This window comes from Crocuta crocuta, unplaced genomic scaffold (genome assembly GCF_008692635.1).
Source record: "Crocuta crocuta isolate KB4526 unplaced genomic scaffold, BGI_CrCroc_1.0 scaffold39, whole genome shotgun sequence".
Lineage (NCBI taxonomy): Eukaryota > Metazoa > Chordata > Mammalia > Carnivora > Hyaenidae > Crocuta > Crocuta crocuta.
Window position 1 is genome coordinate 2,571,310 of NW_027533334.1, and position 23,929 is coordinate 2,595,238.

General features: G+C 34.1%; 1 protein-coding gene across 2 annotated transcripts in view; it reads left to right on the forward strand.

Annotated features, from left to right (window-relative positions):
* LRP12 (LDL receptor related protein 12) overlaps positions 1-23,929 on the forward strand; it is a 72,896-nt gene that overhangs the window by 38,809 nt on the left and 10,158 nt on the right. For both annotated transcript variants that reach the window (XM_077748210.1, XM_077748211.1), the window contains 2 exons: positions 14,280-14,415; positions 23,099-23,301. In XM_077748210.1, coding sequence (XP_077604336.1) covers positions 14,280-14,415; positions 23,099-23,301 — 339 coding nt within the window. The remainder of the gene's footprint in view (positions 1-14,279; positions 14,416-23,098; positions 23,302-23,929) is intronic.

The following is a 23,929-nucleotide window of genomic DNA, read 5'->3' on the forward strand; positions in this document are numbered from 1 at the left end:
TACTTCATAATGTTTATGCTTGCTTGAAATTAGACTACAAAGCTACTAAGCTTTGTTGGACATGAAAATTACCCTTAAATAAATTGCCTGTTTAAAAAATGTTCAGTTTAAAAATTCAGCACTTAGAAAATACAGTTTTGCATATATTAATCTTATTTATTTTCTTTAATCTTGTTTATTTTCTACTTCTGTATTTCAGACATATATGTATTTAGAAATGTATATTCATTTTCTAGCCTGTCATAAAGTACTGTAAACCAGGTGACTTTATAGGTTTATTTTCTCATAAGTCTGGAGGCTAAAATCTGAGATCAGTGTGTTGTTAGAGTTGGTTTCTTCTGAGGCCTCTTTCTTTGGCTTGTGGGTGTCCGTCTTCTCTGTGTATCTTCACATGGTCTTCCCTCTGTCTATCTGTGTTCTAATCTCTTCGTATAAGGACACCAGTCATGAGGACCCACCCATGTGACCTCATTTTAATTTAATTATCTCTTTAAAGATTCTGTCTCCAAACCTAGTAACATTCTGAGGTACTAGAGGTTAGGACTTTAACATAGGAGTTTTGGGAGGGTGAAACAATTCTGCATCAGATTTATGCATCAGTAAAATGTTTAATTTCAGAGGTCACTGAAACCTTATTAATGATTTATTGTTTTTCCTGAAGGTTGTTCTTATAAAATCTTTCTTCTATGGAAAGAGAATAATATGAGATCTATTCCAGTTATACCATTCAAAAGTAAATGTATCCTGTCTCAAAAGGTCCTCTCACATACACAGATTCAGTGTGGGTTTGCTGTGGTCAGTGTGCAGCTATAGGAAATGTAATGCTTGATGTAGTGTGATCTTTCTGAACTCTCTGCATCTCTGAGTGGAATGAGCGTCCCTTCAGTGCTGGTCTAAACAGAGAACCAGCCTTCGGAAGAACCTCTAAATGTAGGACTTGCTTTCTCTTGAGACCAGCAAGCAGCAGAAGTGGCTTCCGCTTCGCACCTGCTCTCTCCTTACCTCTGCTACTCTCTCTGATGGTGCTCTGTGCTCTTGTCCGGTTCAGTCATTCTGTGCTTTTTGGAAATTGTAGTGACAGTTTTAGAAATAATTTTAACTTGCCTACATTAGTGTTTCCACGTAGCTTCTTGTCCAAATCAGGACACTTTTAGGGTGAAAGGGTAGACTATTTTTATTATTCTGGCACTACAGACAAAACCAGGACTGTCTCAGGCAGTGTAGGATATAAGGTCACTCTATGTGAGGGGCGCCTAGGTGGCTCGGTCAGTTAAGCATCATACTCTTGATTTCATCTCGGGTCATGATCTCATGGTGAGTGAGATCAAACCCCATGTTGGGCTCTGGGCTGACAGTGTGGAATCTGCTGGGGATTCTCTCTCCCTCTCTCTCCCTGCCCTACCTTCCCCCACTTGCTCTCTCTCTCTCTCTCAAAATAAACAACTTTTTAAAAAATTCACCCTACGTGTAATGAATTAAATTTAATTTAGCATATATTAAAGTACCTTATGTGGACCTTGTGGCAAGAAGAGTGAGAATGAGAAATTAGTAAAATATTCTTATCTCAAGGAACTTAATTTAGTGGAGGAAGTAGACATGTATAAAATGCACCTGTAATGTCTTAATGTAGTAAATCCTAGAGTGAAATAATAAGCATATTAATTGAGATAATGAATTTATAAAAGACCTATTTATAAAAGACCTACTTATTTATTCATGTGAATTTTGAGAATTCATATGAATTATAGGAATGATTAATTTCTAATTGACAGTATATTTTTGGTTCTTATGCTTTGGGATAATTTGTTTCTAATTTTAATAATTTTACTCATTTTTGTCTTCCTCCTCCTTAAATCTTTGCCAAGAGAGAGAAGTCTTTGTCCTTATGCTGGTTCTTACGTTACAAATATTGGCATAAGAAAACATAAATTATCAAAAAGTATATATCAGGTGATTTTACAATGGGGAAGCATTACTGGATAATATTTTATTTTCTATACATGTTTTATTTAGAACTTTTCATGGCCCAGAATTTTAAGTCTGCCTTCATATACACAATAGAGGAAGCAGAAAGACAAATGGCATTTTTGTAAATCTAATAATATGTGAAAATCATGAAATTATATGAACTGCCAAGTAACTTAATTGTGTATGTTGATAGAGTACAAAGGCTATTTTGGTGTTCTTTTTTTAAAAATGTCTAAATCAGCTGTCTCCTGTTCTCCCTTTAAATGTCTAAATTTGTAAAACAGCTAAGTTACTGCTCATCTGTGTAGAATGAGACATTTCTTTGGTGAGATTGATTTATAACAAGACCTTTGCATAAGTTAAACCAGTCTATCTGACTTTTTGAATTTATCTGCTTTAAACTGAATTTTACTCTATGATCTGTGATATTTATTTCAATCTGAATATTTCTGCAAATGATTTGATTATGTCCTCCTTATTGTTAATTACTTCCAAATCAAAGTTTTTACTTGTTTTCACAAATTTTACTTATTCATTATGCAAGGTTGATTAAACATTTAGAAAAACATGGAAAAAGAGCAGGAAGATTAAGAAACTCACCCATTAACCCTGCATTATTAGTAGTATAATTAGTAGTAGTATTTTATTTCATTTGGCCTTTTTCTGTACATACCTTAAAAATAATTGTATATGCATTTGAATTATAACAAGTTTTTGTCTCCTGCCCTTTAGAATACATTTTTTCATAACCATTATTTTAATACCTGTATAAAATTCCCATTAGATGGCTATGTTGTAATGTTCTTTAACATATCAATGGATTGTTTCCAATGGTTTTTTCCTAGTCTGGGTCATGGTGCAAGGGATATACTAATATATATAGCCTTTTTTTATTAGCATAGATTTCTAGAAGTGGAGTTGGTGTATCAAAGGTCATAAATAATTTAATTTAGAAACCTTTTGACAGATTGCTTTCAAAAAGGAGTATACCAATTTACACAGCTGTCTGTAGTATAAAGTCCCAACCTTTTATTTTCCGCAGACTGTTCAGAAATGTAATTGTTTACTTCTCTTTTTGATACATGGCTGAAGAGTTGTGGCATTGCATAGAATGAGAGCATGAGATTGGCTTTCTTTTATAGTTAGGCAAAACTACCCGGAAATTTAAAGAAGATTTTCTGGTTGCTAATAGGAACAGATGTTGGAAATTGCTTCTTTCTCAAATAGAACATTTTTACATATGAGGATTAACACATTATTCCCAAGCCTCTAGTGATATAGCTTCTAAATGCCTCCCTTATAACACCTGTAGCTGAGGTTAGCTTTATCTTCAGTCTACTGTACATTTAACTTGCAATTGTTTGTCCCGCATTTCTGGGAGTGAGAAAGAGGATGTCTACATAGGAAATTTCTCTTTTAATCCTTGTTCATATTAGCTGAATTACCAGAGTATATAAAATAGATTTCAAATAATTTTTAAGTACGGTTCTCCCTTTATTTCATCAGAATTTTTATTCTATTAAAGTCATTACCTTTGTGTTTATGTATTTGCATTTTATAGTTTCTATTATAGTACTCAAAGGCCTAGCCTACTGCTGATCCTGTAACCTTTTCAAAACAAATAATGAGTTATGGCCTTTTAAATTAGGATATATTATTTTCTGAATTGCAATTATTTTGCTTACAAGCTAATTAGTAATATTTTGCATTAGTGTTAGAGCACTGGAGTAAAGTAGCTTTTGTTTTTAGCCACCATTTGGGGCTTAAATACTATAACGTAGTATTTTGAAGTTTCCCTGGAAGAGCATCCATACTGATAACACTTTAATTATCCTAGAATTTTCAGATCTTCCAAAAAGAAATAAAGCCTAAAGTCTAATTATTCAATAGCAGTTTACAATTAATTTTAGATATAGAGAAGTTACATGAATAAAGCAGAAGATCTAAGTGGTCCTTTGTACTTTTCATTTGTGATTTTAATATTATTTAAAATTATTCAAGCAAATATGGATCTCCTCCTAAACTTACTAAAAAGAATTTCACCAGTTCTTTTGACCAGTATTATATGTTGTGTCTTTTATCCATGTTTCAAATGGAGAGGGGAAAGAAAGTTTATTATATTTTAGGTGATGATACTAAACCCATTAGGGTTTTTAGGATTTCAGAATCTAAAAAATAGAACTTAATGTGAACTCAGGAAACCATCTTTTCAAATGAATAAAGTGAGTAGAGAAGACAGAGTTCATTTTTTAAAAAAATAATACACATGGTTAAGATACTGTTAATTTTTAAAAGCATTGCCTGCCTTCAGAGAATTTCTTTATGAGATGCGTAAGCTGCTGATGTAGAGTATTCCTTGAAACTTTAGAAAAAGTAATGGTAGTATTATAACTTTATGTATTGTACTTTTATATGTATTACATAGTACATAGTATATAATTAAATATCGTATGATGTTTTATTATACAATAATATATTTTATGTGAAGCATATTTCTCTATTATATAATCATAATATTTCATGTATTACCACGTCTTTATGGAACAATTGCATATTTATAACAAGATTATTACATAGTATAATTTTATATTATTATAAGAAACCGTGTTAAAACAGTAAGTGTAAGCACCGGGACCACGGACAGAACAGGTTGTAACGTGACTGAAGTGTGTGATGCCTAGATGGTGGAAGTGTAACTCACCCACTCGAGTGAGTGGGCCAGATCTTATGAAGGTATAACACGTTGCATTCAAACGTCTGACGTTTTCCTTTCTACTCTGTAACTTTGAGAATATTCTTTTTCTACTTTGAGAATAATTCTTCAAAGTGTGATAGCATGTGAATTAGTTGTGATTTTGCAAAATCACATTTGCTAAAACGTGATTGTGCAGCTGTTGTGCAAGAGCCAGTCACTTGGCGGATGAGCGGAATGGACTTTGGATTTCAGTTGACTAATAGGTCTGTAAAAGTTAGGGGTGGTGTGATCGTAAACTGCTGTCCTGGAAATACACTATCCAGAACCAAGTAGATGGTGTTCTTCTTTACTCCTCTCTTAAACACACTCTGGGCAGTTTATTAATTTCTGGGCATCACTCTTGACAAGACACTAAGAGTAGGACACTACTGAAAAAAGATGTGAGCATACTAAAAAGCCATGTCAAAGCTGAGAGAGATGGCTTAGAAGATCATGTGCATCAAGGCCAATATATGTTTGCTCAGGTGCTGATGTCTGCTTTGCTTCTTGTATTTTTCCAGCAAGAATCATGGTAAACTTCAAAATTAATATTATTTCCCATTCAAGAAGTAGAAGTAGTAGCTTGCTTAGCGTTTTACTCTTCTGTAGTACTTAAAATTAGAAAATGTAGGTACCATATCAGTCATTCTTATGCCCGTACAGAAAAAAATTGCCTTTTTATGGCCTTAAAAAAAGGTTTAAAAATTTGAGTCTTCTTCATTCACCTTATCTTATGCTTTGCTAGCAAAATTCAAAATTACTCTTACTACTTAAAAATTTTAGGATAGAACTACTTGGTTAGTTCTATTAAGGGTTATTCCTCTTATCTTATTCATATTGTGCTATGACCCTATTGGAACTGGGAAAACTGTATGGGTTTTTTTTTTTTTTTCTATTTTTCCTCCCTTTTCCATACTTTGTGCCTCTTTTGACTTTTTAAAAAAATATTTTTTTTTTACTGTCATGTGACCCTTGATCATTGTTTGTTCGTTTTGTTCTGGACACTAGTGACCTTCAAGAAACCAAGGAGTTACCTGCCTTGATTAGAGCTGAAGACCACATGAAACATTTTGGTCCTCAAAAAACATTATTTAAACTAATAGGAATAAATACATTGCTGCATTCATTCTTAAGTATGCTAATGCAAAGGAATATTCCTTTAATTATAAGCAGCTGGATGTAGGATTTCCTGCTCACAGTAGAAATGTGTGATTTCTGATGATAGGTTTGAAAATAATGGGAATCCTGAGTATGATAGATTGATACACACTTTTCTGCCTGTACTGATTCTTCCCTTTCAAATGACAGTTAAAGCCTTCCCATCTTAGACTAGTAAATATTGCTATTAGGGTGCTAGTAATTGTTCCCATAAAAAAAGAGAACTTTAGTCTTCTGACTTTCTGAAAACGTTAGAATGAAGTATGCAGTAATTTTAAGGGAATTCTACCCATGTCCAATCTCTGTCTCCTTCCAGCTCTGTCCATCCTCAGTGTGTTGACTGTCCTGACATTTTGTTATGTGACAGCTCAGCTCAGATATCAAGTATTCAAGGAGTCTGGGCAACAAAAGGTCAAAGAAATAAAATCACTGGGATGGACAACACAACCAGTCAAGTTGTAAGAAGAGAACTTTCAAACTGAAGTCATTTCTTCCTAACCATGGGCTCCTAACCATCAACTTCTGGGGAGGTTGCAAGGGCTTAGCTGTGTCACATGGGACTGTCTGACAGAGGGCCCCTCTTGTACTTCATTCATCTGCAGATTCTGACGCTCAGCTGGTACTTGCCTGATACTTGCCTCAGTGGCCAAGACTTCCTATTCAGCATGCTTGCTTCCTAAACTCTGACTGTCCACCATTAAGACTATTACCATCTTCCGTTAGTCCCCCAGCCTTCCCTTCTTTCCCCTTCTCTGTTCCTCTTTCCTGAAATATCTCCTTCAACCTTTACCACATCCTCTTACTGCCATTTTATCTCATGCCCTAAACAATTTTACCTATAATTAGCCCCTAGATGTATATTTTTCTTATAAAAGGTAGGTCCTAGAATATAGTTTATAAAGTCTTAATTCCAAAGAGACTTAAGAGGCAGATTAATCCTGCCGGCAGTCACTATATAGATTTGTAGCAAATAGGAATCAACTTTTGATGCTTTAAAACCTTTTCTCCCTGTGTTAATACAGGACCAAAGTTCTTTATTCCAAAATAGACTACTTTTATCTTCACTGAAATTCTGTGTAGGCAGCTTCCTCCACCTCCTTGATTATTATTCCAGGTAGCATAGGGGGTTCCCTAGGGCACATGTGTGTCTTAGTGGTTAGGAGTGCGGCCCCTGAAGCCTGTTGCCTGAGTTCAAATCCCAGTCGTAACACTTACTAGCTTTTGTGTGATCTTGGGAAAATTAATTTCTCTGTGCCTCCATTTTGTTCTTTTCTGTTAAATAGGGATAATAATACTAAGAATTAAAAGGAAGTACCCGATAGGCAGGAACATTGTCATTAGTCATGCGATCCGCAGGGCTGACCACGCACTCTTCACTTTGATTGTATTTACAGGCCTTCAACTCATGAACTATAAACTTCTGACTTATAGCAGGAATCTCATCTCCAGCCTTGTGCACCATAATTAACCTTTAAGTTTCAAACTGCTGCCCTTCTCCTAAATTACCTGGACAAGTACGTGTCTGGTTTTCATGCTAATCCTCTATCTACACATCCTAATTTTCCGTGTCCTGGCACGTGGTACTGCTTTTGCACAGGCACACTTGTTTCCATGTATCCCGTGATTCCCTCATCAGCCTTCAGAATCATTCTTTCTCTCATCCCATGTGCCCATTCATCTATTTCCATTGGAATTCAATTCTTCTCACTAGTGTTTTCAACATTTGGAATTGCTTTTGTATTATCAGCCATAATGGAGCTAATATTTTTAAAACATTGTACTCTGAAAATGAGACAGCCACATGATAGTGACCACCATTGACTGTAAATGCTGTCTTTCACTTATAAACAGAGTGAACCTGCTCTTGTTAGATAATGAAACTTCTGTAAAGTAAAATTTTACAGGTTGGAGGATTTGCTTCATAACTGATTTCTACGCTTCACCAGTTTCTTTATTTGCATCACATCACTTCTTTTCATTGTAGCCTACCTCAGCTTGACTAGCATTTACGGAATTGAGTCATTAAATTTTTCTAATTTGGAATGTGCTCTTTCTTTACTCTTGCTCTGCCTACCTCTGTTCTGTGAAGGAGATGCAGTATTAATAGTCAAGTAAGGCCTCCCTGTTCTATACTTATGTAATGCAGGCTTTTTGTATGTGTGAGCCTTTGTGTCTGTTTAGTAATACTATATCCTTATGATCCATTGTTTAAAATTACTTTAAAATGTATTATATCATTTAGGACTATGTATATTGTTTTGTATGTTCTCCTGACTGTTTATATGTTTCTTGGACTGTGAATAAGCATATGTCATTATTACAACACTGCAGTTTCTGTGAGACCATGAATTCTCCTCATGCTCTTCTTTTGTGCCCTTCAGAAGGCACAAAAGTATTTTATCTACTTCAGTGGTCAGTAAGCATAGTCGATTTTTATTTGTGTTTCAGTTTTGTGACTTATTAAAACCAAAGGCACAAAGATTCCATGCTACTTTTAGTTTCGACTACTTGTAGTCCTAAAATGTCAACCATGTCAGTTTTGAAAAGAAACCCAGTTCTTCGTCTGTAGAACAAGAAATTGTAGTTTTCATTTTCTTTTACAAGTAGTTTGGCTCTAATCATAAATTTCCTTGCCTGCTTCTTTCCTTCTCAGGTTTTAAAACCATGAAATCTCAAATTGAAGGGCAGTTTATTTGACATTATTTTGAAATCATACTCTCCTCTCCTCTGCCATGTGTCCTGTAAAATAGAGGTTGTTTGAACACTTCCTATTTTTAAATGATTTCTTTAAAGGTGATAGTTATGATGCATTAATCTAGCTTAAAACCTATAATTCTTTGCTTTTCTTTGAGATTATTGAAATAGCATCAGGTTGAACATGAAGAAATCTTGAGTATTTTCTCAGTTTTGTCATTTCCTAAAACTATACAGTGAAATCTTTGGAATTTAAGCCTGAAAACTAATATCAAAATCTTACTGAGAACTCCATCAGAGAATCTCTGCCTATTCATTCCTTAATTTTCCCTTTCTTAATTGCTAACGAGTCAGATAACCTAATCACTGTAGAATCATATGGAGAAGATACTGTCTATCTTGAAAGCTGCCATCCTTTGAACGAACATTTGGAACCTCTTTAACTTGGGAGTTTCTGTTTCTGGAGTTATGGGAAATTTATCAAAAGTAGAGATCATGGATTATCATCATCCAGAATACTTGAGTGCTTGTTTATATCTAAAAACACTAACCAGAGTAAATTAGATGTATTTTTTACGGATGTTTATATTCTAAGAACAGAGAGTTGATACTGGTTGTTAAAAGATCTTAAGGAAGCAAAATGAACAGACTAAAATATAGTCATTTTTGTTGTAATGCTACATATGTGTTCCTAAAAAATCTCACATTCTGCAAAATTAAACATTAAACTAACAGGGTGTGTGAGAAAAGTAGTGTTGGTACAGATGACTTACAACTATGTAGCTCTCTAAGTATAGCCCTGATGAAGTATCAATCCAAATGCTAACACAGTCAAATACCCCTGACATTTATACCTAGAATCAGTTCAGACTTTGCAGCCCTATCCTTTGGGCTTCCTACTTACTTACTCCTTGAAGACATTTTCTTCTAATGGAGAGCAACTTCATCAAAAATAAGAATATAATTCAGAAATATCCTTCATTAAAATGTTTTGTTTTTGTAGCAGGGAAATGTCTTCATGTCCTCATTTGTATGTGCAACCTCCCAAAATAGATTAAAATAGAGGAAAGTTAAGCAGTTCTTTAAGCTTGTAAAGTAACCACTTGGCAATAAAGGAAGGCCATTATATAGAGTGTTTATATTTTTTCTCAAACTGTGAAAAACTCCTGCTTCTGATTACTTCAGATCATTAACAGGTAGAAATAAAATCTGTCACAACTTTGCATTATACTGACAAGATTCTTCTATTTGCTAGTTATGTATAAAGTAATTATCATTGAAGAATCAATCAGATTGTGGCCAAAGTAATTATACATAAGCAATAGAGAAGGAATAGATAGAATAAACATGGGTAAAAGAATATCAGGTTTGGTATATCCCAAATTGGGAATATAGTTAAAATGTGGAAAGATGAGGTTCAGACTAGCAGAATTATATAAGCATTGTATTAGCAAAGCAAAAAAGAAATTAATTTCCTAAATCATTGTCTTGTGGGTATGTATCCTAACCTCATCCTTACCCTGGCTTCTGCCCATGTTAGATAACCAGTTAATTGTGGCATAATTTCTCATTCTTTCTAGAGCATACTGGTGCCAGTACATACTAAATGAATAATCAGTGCCTCTTTCCCACTTAGTCTGAACACAGCCTTAGTAGCCATCTCAGTGCAGCATTCCAGGCATTACTACCAGCCAGTCTGACTTGGGATGTCATGTACTATTATTTATTGACAATTTACTGTAATCCAAGCAGTGTGCTAAGTCCTTTACCATAATAGTTGTGTTTAGCCTTTGTAGCATTCTAGATGGTAGTAGTGTTTAAGTCCTCATTTATAAGTGAGTGGATGTAGGCTTAAGTATTATCAAATTCATTGTAACAATAAGTCACCCTAAATCTGTTAACATAAGGATATAAAATTAATAACAATATATATAAATTTAAGAAAAAATGAAATTACAGTTGATTGTAGGTACTTGAGTTGAAGGGTTACGATGAATTAGGAATGGAATATCATTAGAAGACCCTGAAATAACGAAAAAATAAAGGACTTATAAGAAGTCAATTGGAAGATTGGGGTGGATGTTGGGAGAGAAAGCAGGCCTAAGAGGTGATAAAGGGAGTCTCAGTATTTGACTTGGAAATCTCTAATTTTAGTCACTATTAAGCCTGACTTATTTCCTGTGCTTGGAAATCCTTGAAATCATCTGTCATATTAAAGTAAATATTTCCTTTCTGTTTGAATTAGGTGAAGTGACTATTCCTTTAACCACTTGATGCCTAAGAATAAAGATGCAGAATATAGGATAGAAAGAAAGATTTGGGAAATACACCATCCTGATCATGTTGAATTTGGTGTTGGAATGTCCAGTGGGCATTTGACTATACAAAATCTCTGGGTTAGAGATTTTAAACTCATGAACTGTAGATCATAGTTGAAATTGTAAGATGGAATGGGAACCTTCCCCAGAGGGTGAGGAGAGCAGAAGACTTGGAATGAACTGTGAGCACCAGCATGCCAGGAGCTGGCTGAAGAAAGAGAACCTGGACTAGAGAACTAACAGAACAATCAGAAGGAAAAGGAGAGCCAGAAGCAGCTGTGTCAGCAAAGTCAGAGTAGTAAAGTATCAAGAAGAAACAAATCACTGTCAGATACTCCAGAGAGATCAAGTAGGATAGGAATTGAGCATCCCTTCAGTTTGGCGGCGACGTTGGTGATGGTATTGCTGGCTGGCAAGATTTTCAGGGAGGTCACATTGGAAGTCAGATGTCAGTAGGTCAAAGAGAAATTCAAAGTCAGAAAAAAAAGGAAAAATGTATGAGTATCTCCTGATGAGCCATCAGATATATAGTGGAAATAGATCATCATGATGGGATGTGGGGGTGGGCATGATTTAGGGCTGAAATAGACCTTAGAGATATTTAAATAGCAACTTTTTATTTTAACACATAAAGAAACCAAGACCCAAAGAAGTTTAGTAGTTTACACCATGACAAAGCCAGTAAATGATAGCAGGTAGAAAGCCAGGTAGAACAGATAGCATCTGGGTCTTATGAATCCAGATCTACCCAGATATATATGTAAATTCTTAACCCAAAAGAGTCAGAAAAGTTTTTTAGTGGTTTCTAATGTTAAACTTACTCTTTTAGCATTTGAATTTTACTCTTTCTTAGAGAAAGGTATGAGTTAAGGTTGTTCTAGATTATATTTATCTATATGCCCAATGTACTGTACATGCAAAAGCTGTGCTGATAAAAAGCCACCAGCTGGATCTGAAGCAAAATGCCAAACTCCATCATGTTGCAAATGTGCAAAATTAAATCAAAATATATATTCATAACCACTTAAGGGAGAAACATGATACTATATGTTTTTAAAGTACTTATTGAATTAGAAATGTAAAATACTAAATCTTAAAATAACTGTTCTTATTTATGGGTGGTGCACCTTATCTTTGGGCAGTCATATGAACATAAATAAAGTATTCACAACAGTATTTTTGAGCATCCATATCAGAACATAACATACTTAGTTTTTGGTATAAGAGCACCACCTATGGGTATCTCAGGTATTCAGGGGGGAGAAATTTAAAACCAAACATAATAAAATTCCAGCTTTTCACCTATAAGTGGTCTATTTATTTATTTAAAGGCTAACAATTGTCTACTTTGCCATAAGTTATTCCTACCTGGTTTTTGCTTTGGCATATTACTCCTGAATGCTTTGGCAAGAGATAATGAAGAAAGAAAAAGTTCTTATAAATGACTCTGGATGTCTTTTCTTTAATTATTGTGATAATTCATTAAAGTTAAAAGCAAAACTGTGGCTTCATTGTCAATAGGCTCACATTTAGATAAATTTAATCTTTTTCTAGAGTATCATTCATCAAAATCTTAAAATATTTATAAGGGAAATTTTACTCTTAATGAAATTTAACAAAAATATTGGAAGCATTGACTATGAATGGGCATTAAGTTAGATGTATACTAGGCTCTTGATATATCCCTGTATTCTGTGCTGTGAATGTGTATTTTTTTTAAGTGATTATAAGCAAGATCCCTTCAGTGGAGTGTTCCCTAATTCCAGGGTAGACCCATTTTAGGCATGAACATTTTTTTCTTCACTAAAGTATACTTTTAAAACTTAGATTTTTCTTCAGAGAATGGATTATTTTATAGAAATAAGGGTTGAGTCTTTAAGCAATATAGCTTTCTTTATTTTGGTCATTATAGATAACTTTTTTTAATTGCATAATATACTTCTTAGCATTCTAACTTAAATTGAGTGGATATAACCTTTGCTACTAAAAAAAAAAAAGCCATTTTTACAAATTATAATTGTAATAGGGATACCCGCCTATCTACAAATTGGGTTAACTAATTTTTAAACTAACAACAGAACTCAAAAACCATGAAAGTTCAGACCACATATTATACCAGGCACTTTGGTTACAGAGATTCATTTATTCATTCAACAACTCTTTTAGCTAGGTATGACCACTAATTATTACGAAAGCACAGTCTTCTCTTACCTTTTAGAAGATAGGCAGTACTATCCATGTTCTGAGCTGTCGTGGTTTTTTAGTTCAGCGTGTACTTTAGTCTGAAAATTGCCTCCATTACTTTGAATAATTGTGCGTACCTCTGGCAGCTACTCTCCTCACTTCTAATTTGCTGCTTCTAATCTATCTGATTTTAAAAATCAGATAATCTAATATATTGAAATTACATCAAATAAGAGGTTTTAGGGTTTTAAATTTTACTGAAAGCTTAAACATTCATCATGTGTTTTTCGTAGCCCCAGTGACTATTTTTTAAATTGAGGGAGAATAAATTGTCACATTATCTGCTGACTTCTGGAGAGGTAAAATGTGCACTGCATCACTGTGAGAGTTGGCGATAATGCAAGGAAAATAAACCAGAAAAGTGTTGGTAGTAGTGTGAGTTTATTCTATATTTCTTTATGATACTCAGATATCTAATCACATAATGATATTTTAGTCACTATTTCAAGCCTTTATTTTGAAAGTAATTTAGGAATCATTTATCACCTTGTAATAAAATTTAGAAATAGAATAAATTAAAGACCTACTTTGCAGGAATTTTGAAGTAGAGTGCTTTGCTGTCTTTATCCAGTCATCCACTAACTTCCTAATGACCCAGCATCTTACTGTTGTATTTCTATGTGCTTTCCCTTAATTATTATACATAATAATGTATTATGTACATATTATACATAGTAATGTATATAGTCTTAAAAGACTGTATATGTATATAAATAGTCTTTCAATTTAAAGTATCCAGAAAACAAAATGGTACTTTTAAGGATCTAAACACAGTAGTTCAGTAAACATTGAACTTTATTGAGTTTATAAGAAAGAAAATGAATTTAAAAGGTGAGTTTTGAAAAAAGATTGATCACTTGATCAAGATCCATGGCTAAAGCTAGTAATCCTCACTCTTAAACTGTTATTCAGAGATTCAGTTTGAAAACTTCCATGCCTCCCCAAAATTTGTACTTAATTAGAGTAAGATCCTTTGACTAAGGGGAAGAAAATAAAATATCTTATTAGAATAATAAAAATTCTATAAGGTTGATAATAGCATGTCTTATTGTATATGATTTTATGTTTAAAGTGTTGTCGTTGTTGTTTAAATAAAGACTGATTTACTTAGTGCTCTGTTTTAAGGTATAATAATTAGCTACGATTGCTTTGGCTTCTTCCAGCTTGTGGAGAGACTCCAGAACAAATTCGAGCACCCAGTGGTATAATCACAAGCCCAGGCTGGCCTTCTGAATATCCTGCCAAAATCAACTGCAGCTGGTTCATAAGGGCAAACCCAGGGGAAATCATCACTATAAGGTAATGCTGATACCTTTCTGTATTACTCTATAACATTTTATTATAAATGCATATTTTTATATATTATATATTTATATGTCATTATATATTACATAACATATAATATACAACATTTTATTATAAACATAAATATAATATTTTAATAAAACATTAATTCAGTTTCCAAGTATCTCACTCAGCATGCAGTTATATTAAAAGATGATTTTCTAAAAATGTAATAAACTAAGTTACCAGGACCATATTAAGAGTAGGAGTAATGGCCCGTCCTTCCCCTACTGTAAGGGTATGTGTTTTGAATGTTTTATGGTGGTGATAGTGGATTTCCACTGAGCCATCCATATTCTTGTAGGTCTTTTTTTATGAAAGGTGCACATTTGAGAAATAGCTTATTAGGGTCAAGAGTGTAACCTTTGGCTATGGGACAAATAAACAAAACTCACTAATCCACTTGGAGATCTGGCCCATAACTTTAGTATCATTATTAGAGTCCTCTATCTTAATAAGCTAGAACATGATTGTAGTGTTTATCTGTATATATGTATGTATATAAAACTTGAAGCAGGCTGATAACGGATAAATGCTGTATCTAGGAAAATCTCCTTTTTGTAATATTAAAACAAAAGAACTTCTGTTAAGAATATAAAATGAAAGATACTCCTCGAAGAAACCTAGATTTAAGATTCTGAGAATAAGTATAAATATGAAAGATTAAGATTCACTTTAAAAACATTTAAAATTGCAAAGAAGAACCATGGGAATAAGATACTAAGGAGAAAATATTCGGTGGAACTAGATAATGCTTGCTTAAGGAAATTATATCAAGGCTATTAGAAAGAAAACATTACCTGAAGGGGAGAAAAAGAAAAGAACAGTATGCTTAAAGAACTGTGGTTGGAAATGAAGCACACATAAGAAAGCCACGCCCATCACAGAGACAAGGTCTGCGACAGCACAAAAGCCAGCAATCACATCTTCAATGTTCTTTCATTAGGAACAATTTTATAGGTAAGAGGAATGGAATTTTAGATTTAGAAGAGACAAGACAGATCATAGGCTCAAGTCCTCTTCCTTTTACATTTTTAAAAAATAAGATTGTAAATTTAGCCTACTTTTGTGAGGGTTTTTGAAGTATAGTCAACATACAGTGAGTGACATATTAGTTCCAGATGTACAACATACTGATTCAACAGTTTTCTACATTATTCAGTGCTGACCCATGATAAAGTAGTCACCGTACAATGGTATTATAATATATTGACTGCATTCCACATGCTGTATTTTTCATCTCTGCAACTCATTTATTTTGTAATAAATGGGAAGTTTGTACCTCTTAATCCCCTTTATCTGTTTCATCCAGCTTCCTTTTTTATATCCGCTTACTAATGAGACAGCCGGTATCTCTTGAGAAACACAACTGTGTCCTGTCCCCCTTTTTCTGTGGGAGCCATAAAACAGGGGCCACCTGACTTGTTTTCCTCTGGTCCCTTCTGCCCCAGGCCGCATCTTCTGGAACACTGGAGCTTAGCTTCTCTAGAAACTTCTGCCGTGTGAGAAATGTGAATGTCTTGCCGGCTGGATTGGTAGGATGTGCTATTAAGGTTATCCTTCCCCAGGAGTGCCCGTGTTGGAACCCGGACAATGTACCTATTTTCTGTTACTTCTAGTATGACTAATATAAGCATGTTTACAAAGTAGCATTTTTACCATAGGGATTCCAAGTATTAGATTTCTTTCAACATAAAACTAGAATTTTTGGAAATTTTTATCTTTTAACCTAAAGTCCAATCCTAAAATTAAATTGCCACCTACAAGCTCAGTTCCATAAAACTTGGCAGTTTTTGCCAGTATGGAGGAGGCTGCGTGGAATACTGCCACTTGGTTCTTTTTTTATTATTATTATTTGAGAGACACAGAGCGTGCACAAGCAGTGGAGAGAAGCAGAGGGAGAGAGAATCTCGAGAAAGCTCCACGCTTGGTGCGGAACCCGACATGGGACTCGACTTCATGACCCTGGGATCATGGCCCAAGCCACAACCAAGAGTCAGATGCTCAACTGACTGAGCCACCCAGGTGCCCCTGCCATTTGGTTCTGATCATGTGTTGGACCCTTGAGATTCTCCAAAGAGACACCAAAACTAAGCATAATGCTGCAGTGCAGAACAAAAATTAGAGATGAGCCATAAATCCAAAGGAAAATTTCCCAAATTACAGACAAAGTTAGTGAATTTGGATTTATCCAACCTAATGAGGTCAGAAAGTGATTTTAGTAATTGTCCTACTTCTTATTGAAGTCGTTGTCAAGGTAGTCATGCTTTAGAAAGATCACATACACACAAAGACAAGTCAAGTTTTACTGGTGAATATTGGTGTCGTCTTAAATTGTTCAAAAGAAATTTATACCATAGTCAAATGTGGCTCATTTAGACATACAAGTCAGTCACTATTAGAAAATTTTAAATTAATTTACCATATTAACAAGTCAAAGAAAAAGTATATGATTATCTAGAATAGACATGTTTTAAAGCATTTTAATAAAAACATTCATTCCTATGTTTAAAATAAAATTAAAACCTAGATAAAAGAGGGAACCTAAAATTATAGACTATAAACAATATTTAGAGCTCTCCTTATAAAAACTGGTTAAGAGCACCTAACCAGTTGGGTGACTCAGTTGGTTAAGCTGTCCAACTTTGGCTCACACGTCAGGCTCTATGCTGACAGCTCAGACCTTGGAGCCTGCTTCGGATTCTTTGTCTCCCTCTCTCTCTCTGCCCTGCCCCACTCACGCTCTGATTCTCTATCAAAAATAAACAAACATTAAAAACTTTTTTAAAAACTGGTTAAAAATGGTAATGTAAAGGCATTTTTACCTCATTCCTCCCCCTTGAACCCTACTAAAATCAACAAATGCCATCATGTCAAGAAGAGATGGAAGATTAGATTCTAATTCCTTGCTTGAAGCCAAGGGCTGGAGTCAGGCTGTTACGCTCAAGAAAGAAGGCTGAAAAAACTTCCAGTAACCACTGTCTTAATTCGTATGGGGCTGAAACCTTAGAGAGGTGGGAAGACGTACCCTAACAAATAGGGATTCAATCAGGCAACCTGCTGACTCCGTGACAGGACCTACAGAGCTCTGAAGCACCATGTTAAGACTGTTCTGGAATGCAGACCGAGGGGGAAGTAACTACAAAACCTAGGCCGTGGAAGAATACAGAGAGAGAGAGAGAATGGCTTATCAAAAGGAGAGAGAGAGAACCAGAAAAGCTTCTACAGAGTAAGACTGACTTCCAGAATGTATGGAAAATGTTAATACTAACAGAAACAGCCAACAAAATCCAAACACAAATTTACACCAGATGTGATAAACTTAATATATCAGGGTTTTTGTTTTTGTTTTTATTTTATTTTAATTCCAGTATAGTTAACATATAGTGTTATATTAGTTTCAGGTGTACATTACAGTGATTCAGCAATTCTGTACATCACCCAGTGCTCATCACAACAAGTGCATCAGAGGATTTTTTCCTTAACTTTTTTTATTCTGTGAACACTTTGGTAGTTAGTGAAATCTATAGATCCTTTCCTGGAATGTTTTTAAACTCATAAATCATAATACACAGCATTACAAAAGGGACCAATTATATTGAAGTATGGGCTATCTAATATTTTTACAAATTTGTAATATATTAATATGTGCTTACTTATTAACATATTAGTAAGTAATGGTTCTAACAACTTCCATAATTCCAAGGTGATTTTGAGTGTAAATAGTTACTCTAGGTACCTATGAAAACTGAAATGTAATGTGTAATTATCTGTGATTTCTCTTGGTGACAGAATGACAGTACTATAAATGCTATCATGGTTTATTGTTTATATCATAAATGAAATTTCAAATTTCAGTTAGAGATTAGTAAAAATAAGACTGTAAATTTTTACACCAAATTTGAGATTTTGAGAGGAGAATAGAAACTCTAAGTACTCTTACTTGGACTTTATTAGAAAAAAGTGTGTTTTAGTACTTGAATTACAACATCAAAAGATAACTACTGAAACATTAGAAAGCAATCTTGAGTAAAAGTAAAAGAAACTTTAAAAAAACCTATGAATACAAAAGAAAACAAAAAAGGAAGAAAATTAGAACTTTCCTCCAATAGAAAGGCTATTCAGTAAAAGAACTCATTTAACCTTTAAAAGACAGACCGTCTGGTCAAGTTTATTGGTGTGTTGATTGGTATGATTCCCCTATAAAGGGCTTCGAAGAACATTCTAAAACAAAACTAACGCAGAAAGTTTAAAAAGGGGGGGATAAAAGAAGATAAACTTTGGAAATAACTGAGAAAGAGAAAGCTAGTGTAGGAAAATTAACATTAGATATAATTGAGCTTAAAACACAAAATATTAGTAACAAAATGGAGTAAGCCACTAGGAAGATATAATCATGGTAAACTTTGTGTACCTCATAACACAGTCTAAACCTTTGCCTGTAGGCAAAACAACCAAATACAGGGAATTACCAAGCAAGTTTGACTAATCCAGTTAATGGAAGTTTACAAACATACCTTTAATTTTAAACAAAAATATTAGTACAGATAGAAGATTTGATAAAATTAACAAGCTTAATCTAGGTAGGAGCATTATACACACATTATATGTGTATAATGTTTATACTTAATGAATAGAGAATATACATTCTTTTCAAAGACATATGGAACATTTACAAGAAATTGATGACGTATTAAACCACAAAGGAATTCTGAATTCCAGTTGTAAGACTTTACATCATTCAGATTGTGTTCTCTGACCACAGTGCAATTAAATTAGAAACCACAATAAAAAATTGAGGGGGGGAAATGACACCAAAACCCATATTTAGGAATAAGCATATTCCTAAATAACTCCTGCATTAATACTGTAAATCACAATGATACTCAAAATATTTTGAAAATAACCATACTAAAAGTATTACATATTAAAACTGTTGGAGCACATTGATAGAGTACTTAGCGAAAAATGTACAGCTTTAATGCATTGACTTAAAAATAAGTAAGATATGAAATAAATGAGCTCAACATTTACTCAGGAGTTTAGAAGCAAAATTACAGGGTAAATCTCAAGTAGAAAAAAAACCATTAAGATCAGAAAAAACTAGAATGAATTAACAATAAGATTCAATAAAACAAAAAACTGGCTTTCTGAAAACCTAGGGAAAATAGACAAATCTCAAGGCAAGACTGAAAGAAAAAAAGGAAAAGCTACTAATAAAAATCAGCAAAAGTGTCTATAATTATAAATACAATAATAGAAATTTAAAAAGTCATATGGGAATACCGTGAATAGTTTGTGGTAACATTAGTATACAGTTAGATGAATTGAACTATTTTCTAGAAAATGTGTGTTACCAAAATTGATTCAAAAAGAGTTAGAAAGCTGATTAAATCAATATTCACTAAAGAAATTGGATCAACGTTCAGAATAAGATTCTAAACCCAAGCAATTTTACAGGCACGTGTTACTACATGAAGAGATAAGGAAATCCTTAACCTAATAAAAGGTATCTGTTAAATAAATTTTTAAATCAAACTTAATAGGTTAATTTTACTACCAAGGGCAGGGCAAGGATGCATGTTTTCACTGCTTGTACCAGAACCCTCAGACAATGCAACAAGACAGTAAATAGAAATTAGTGATAGAAAAAGTGGGAAGGAAGAGATGAATCTCTAGTTAATTTGCCAGTACTGTGCTATCTCCACAGAAAACCCAAGCAAAATAAAGACCACAGATACGAATGTTTTTTTAAATGTAAGACAGTACTATTTACAGCTGTGTACCAAGAAATTGTACTGTCAAGATAAAAATGATAATTTCTGTGAAAATTTAAATGATCAAAGTGACTCAGTACAAGTTTAGGAAAAGCTGATTAAACGAAAAAATGAAGAAATGGAAATTTTCTACTCTAGATCTATACTTGAAATAGGCACATGGCACAGGTATGTGAACAGTCTTTGTTATGTAAATTACTATGAAGCAGTTAAAAAGAAAACTGAAAATCTTATTTTGGCTTTAAATGTATTTTTAAAATTCAAAATGAAATATTAGCAAAACAAATCCAATAGTGTATACATGGATAGATACCGATTATTTCTTTTGTTCTGGATAAGGATCCTGCTTTCCTCTGTCTTAAACATTTTAATGGGTAAAAGCATACTGAGAGATTCCTTAGCTTGAATCTGACTAGCCCTTCCATAAACAGTTACCAACTTTGGATAAAAGTTTTTTAAAAACTACTCAAAGGCACTGGAGAGTAACCAGAAGCTGGCAGAAACCGGAGGGGATTAAACTCTTGCAAGGGATCCACGCTGGTGAGATATGTTTGCTTCCTGTCTGTTCCGCAGTCCGTGCAGGACGTTGTAACTAGAATTAAAGCCACGGTCTTGTCGGCTTATGCTTGTATCACAGGGTGGAGTTGAGGCTGTCAGAGGAGCTTGAAATTGAAAAGTCAAATCCTAAAAGGAGGGAGCTCCAATGTAGGAAGGCCTTACATGTACATATAAATTTTTCTCAGATTTGTTGCTGTTTTCTGAACTGTGCATACTTAAGAGACTCTAAGAAGCCATATAGAAAGCTACTCAAGGATTTCAGTAACTGTGTGGTGTAGCTGGGACAGAGTTGGGAGTTTGAAACTTGTTGAGTTTGACGAGCTTGGTGAATGCCTTGGGATTTTATTGAAACCACAGAAATGTCATGTTACAGGTTAAGACAGTGTCCTAAAATGAAGAGCTCACCTAAGCCTAAGTAAGGGCAAAGCTGAGCCAGATCTCCACAAGCGCAGGGTAGCCAGACCAGGAAGTTGCCTGCACGCTAGGAGAAGCTAAGTGTAAGAATCTTCACCTGCCCCAGAGAACACACAGGAATTAATTCAAGATAAGTCCTAGATATGAATGTAGAAACTAAAACCCACATACAACATTAGAAGAAAACATTGTTGAATACCTATGGGTAGGCAAAGATATTTTTGGAGAGGACACTAAAAGCACTAAACATAAAGGAAAAAATAAATTAAGCTTCATCAAAACTAAAAAAAACTCTGCTCAGGGAGCTTGGGTGGCTCAGTTGGTTGAGAGCCCAACTCTTGATTTTGGCTCAGGTCATGATCCCAGGATCATGAGAATTGCGCCCCATGTCAGGCTTCACACTGAGCCTGGAGCCTGCTTAAAAGTATCTCTCTCTCTCTCTCCCTCTGCCCCTCTCCCTGCTCATGCTCTCTCTCTAAAGTAAAAAAAAAAATTAATAAAAATCCTCTGATCATTAACAGATACAATGAAAAGGCAATTTATATAGACAAGAAGAAAATATTACCAATACACATACCTAACAAAGGACTTGCTCGAATCCAGAATATAAAATTAATTCTTATAACTGAAGAAGACAACCCAATTTTTTTAAATGGGCAAAAGACTTGAACAGACACTTCATAGAAGATGTAAGAATGGCTAATAAGCACATGAAAAGGTGTCCAGCATCATCAGTCTTCAGAGAAGTGCACATAAAACCACAATGAGAAAAACAGAATATCCCAATTTGCCACCTAAGGAGTTTATATAAGGTACTTTCATATACATTCAGTGGAAGTGAGTTAGTATAAATATTTCTGTCAGTGCCTATCAAATTTAAAGTGGAATTTTGTGTTTGACCTAGCAATTCTACTTCTAGAAAAATTTGTCCTAGAGAAATATTTGCTCATGTAGAGATACATGTATAAGGGTTCTTTAAAGCATTGTTCATAATAATGAAAAACTAGAAACAATCAAATTATCTGTCAGCCTTTGTTGTAGTTACTCAGAATATTTAAAGAGGAAATTTCCTGATGTAATAATCCTTGGATAATTAACTTCATTATCACTTGGCTTAAGGCAGAGGCAAGGAGGTAAAGTCAAATATTCCCTTTTTGGTAGAGACATGTTATTGGAAAATAATATTTTAGTTTCTCTTTTTTTCATAGCAGGAGCTAATTTTCTGTGTACTTTTGATTTTTTGCCTTTTATATGCATGCCCGTATTTTGTGAACTACAAGGTAATGTTTGACTGTAATGTAACTTATGTAAAAAAAATAAAGTATTCCCAAACTTAGGGGTTTTTCAGTGATAAAGATTTTTTGTTTGTTCATTTTTAACTTTTTTACTTTGCTCAGATTTATGTTATTGATCTCCTAAAAATGTAAGCTATCAGCTTTTCACTAAGCAAGCAGATGAACCAGTCTAATCTAAGAGGAGGCTGACTTTCTCTTTTTTACTTTAGTTTATCAGATTAGCAGTGTTGTTTCTGGTTCAAATACAGAACAATTTAGGATATTCTGAATTAGAAGTATTCTGTCCTTCTTAAACACACACAAAGAAGAAAAAGGAACAAGGTGCCAACTATTAACCTACTTTTTTTAGCATTATTTTGGACTCTGGTATGACTTATGAAGAAGTATTATTCAGGAATCTGGGAAAGAGATATAAACATTAGGAACATAGAAACAGTATTATTTTTTGCTGATGATATGTCTCTATGCCTGGAAAACCCAGGAGAATCAATGAATATGAAGGCTTATATTAAAGTCCTCAGTTGTTACATTATTAAGTAAATTTTTTTCCAAAATTATCCTTATTAATAACCTATTCTGACTTTTTACTTGTAGTTTTCAGGATTTTGATATTCAAGGGTCCAGAAGATGCAGTTTGGACTGGTTGACGATAGAAACATACAAGAATATTGAAAGTTACAGAGCCTGTGGTTCGACAGTTCCACCGCCATATATTTCTTCACAAGATCACGTCTGGATCAGGTTCCATTCTGATGACAGTGTTTCTAGAAAGGGTTTCAGACTGGCATATTTTTCAGGTGTGTTTTTAAAAAAAGAAGAAAGATAATGAACAGAATTCTGTAGTATTAAGCACCAAGTCACTTTGGGGCTAGTCTTCTAAACAATATCTGTCTAATTGTGACTAGACCTTAAGAAGGTTGGGATTGAAGGGGTGCCTGGGTGGCTCAGTTGGTTAAGCATCCAACTTTGGCTCAGGTCATGTTCTTATAGTTTGTGGGTTCAAGCTCCACAGTGAACTCTAGGCTGACAGCTCGGAGCTTGGAGCCTGCTTCTGATTTTGTGTCTCCCTCTCTCTCTGGACCTCCCTGGCTCTCTCTCACTTTCTCTCTCTCTATCAAAATAAATAAACACTAAAAAATTTTTTTAATTAAGTCTTTTTTTCCCTTAAGTGTTTACTGATATCCTGAAAGTTACTTCAGAATATATTTTTGTGTGTCTGAATTATCATTGTCTTTACAGCTTCTCAGAAAAACAGCTCCATTCCACCTTCCTAGTTTAGTATCAGAAGTTTTCTTTAGAGTTATGTATACTTTTCTTGCTGAAAATCATTTTATGTCTTCTAAAATTTGTAATTGTCCTTTAGCTTTTTTTCTCTTTTTTTCTTAAAAACACAGTCTTTATAATATTTAGCTTCTGAAGCACATT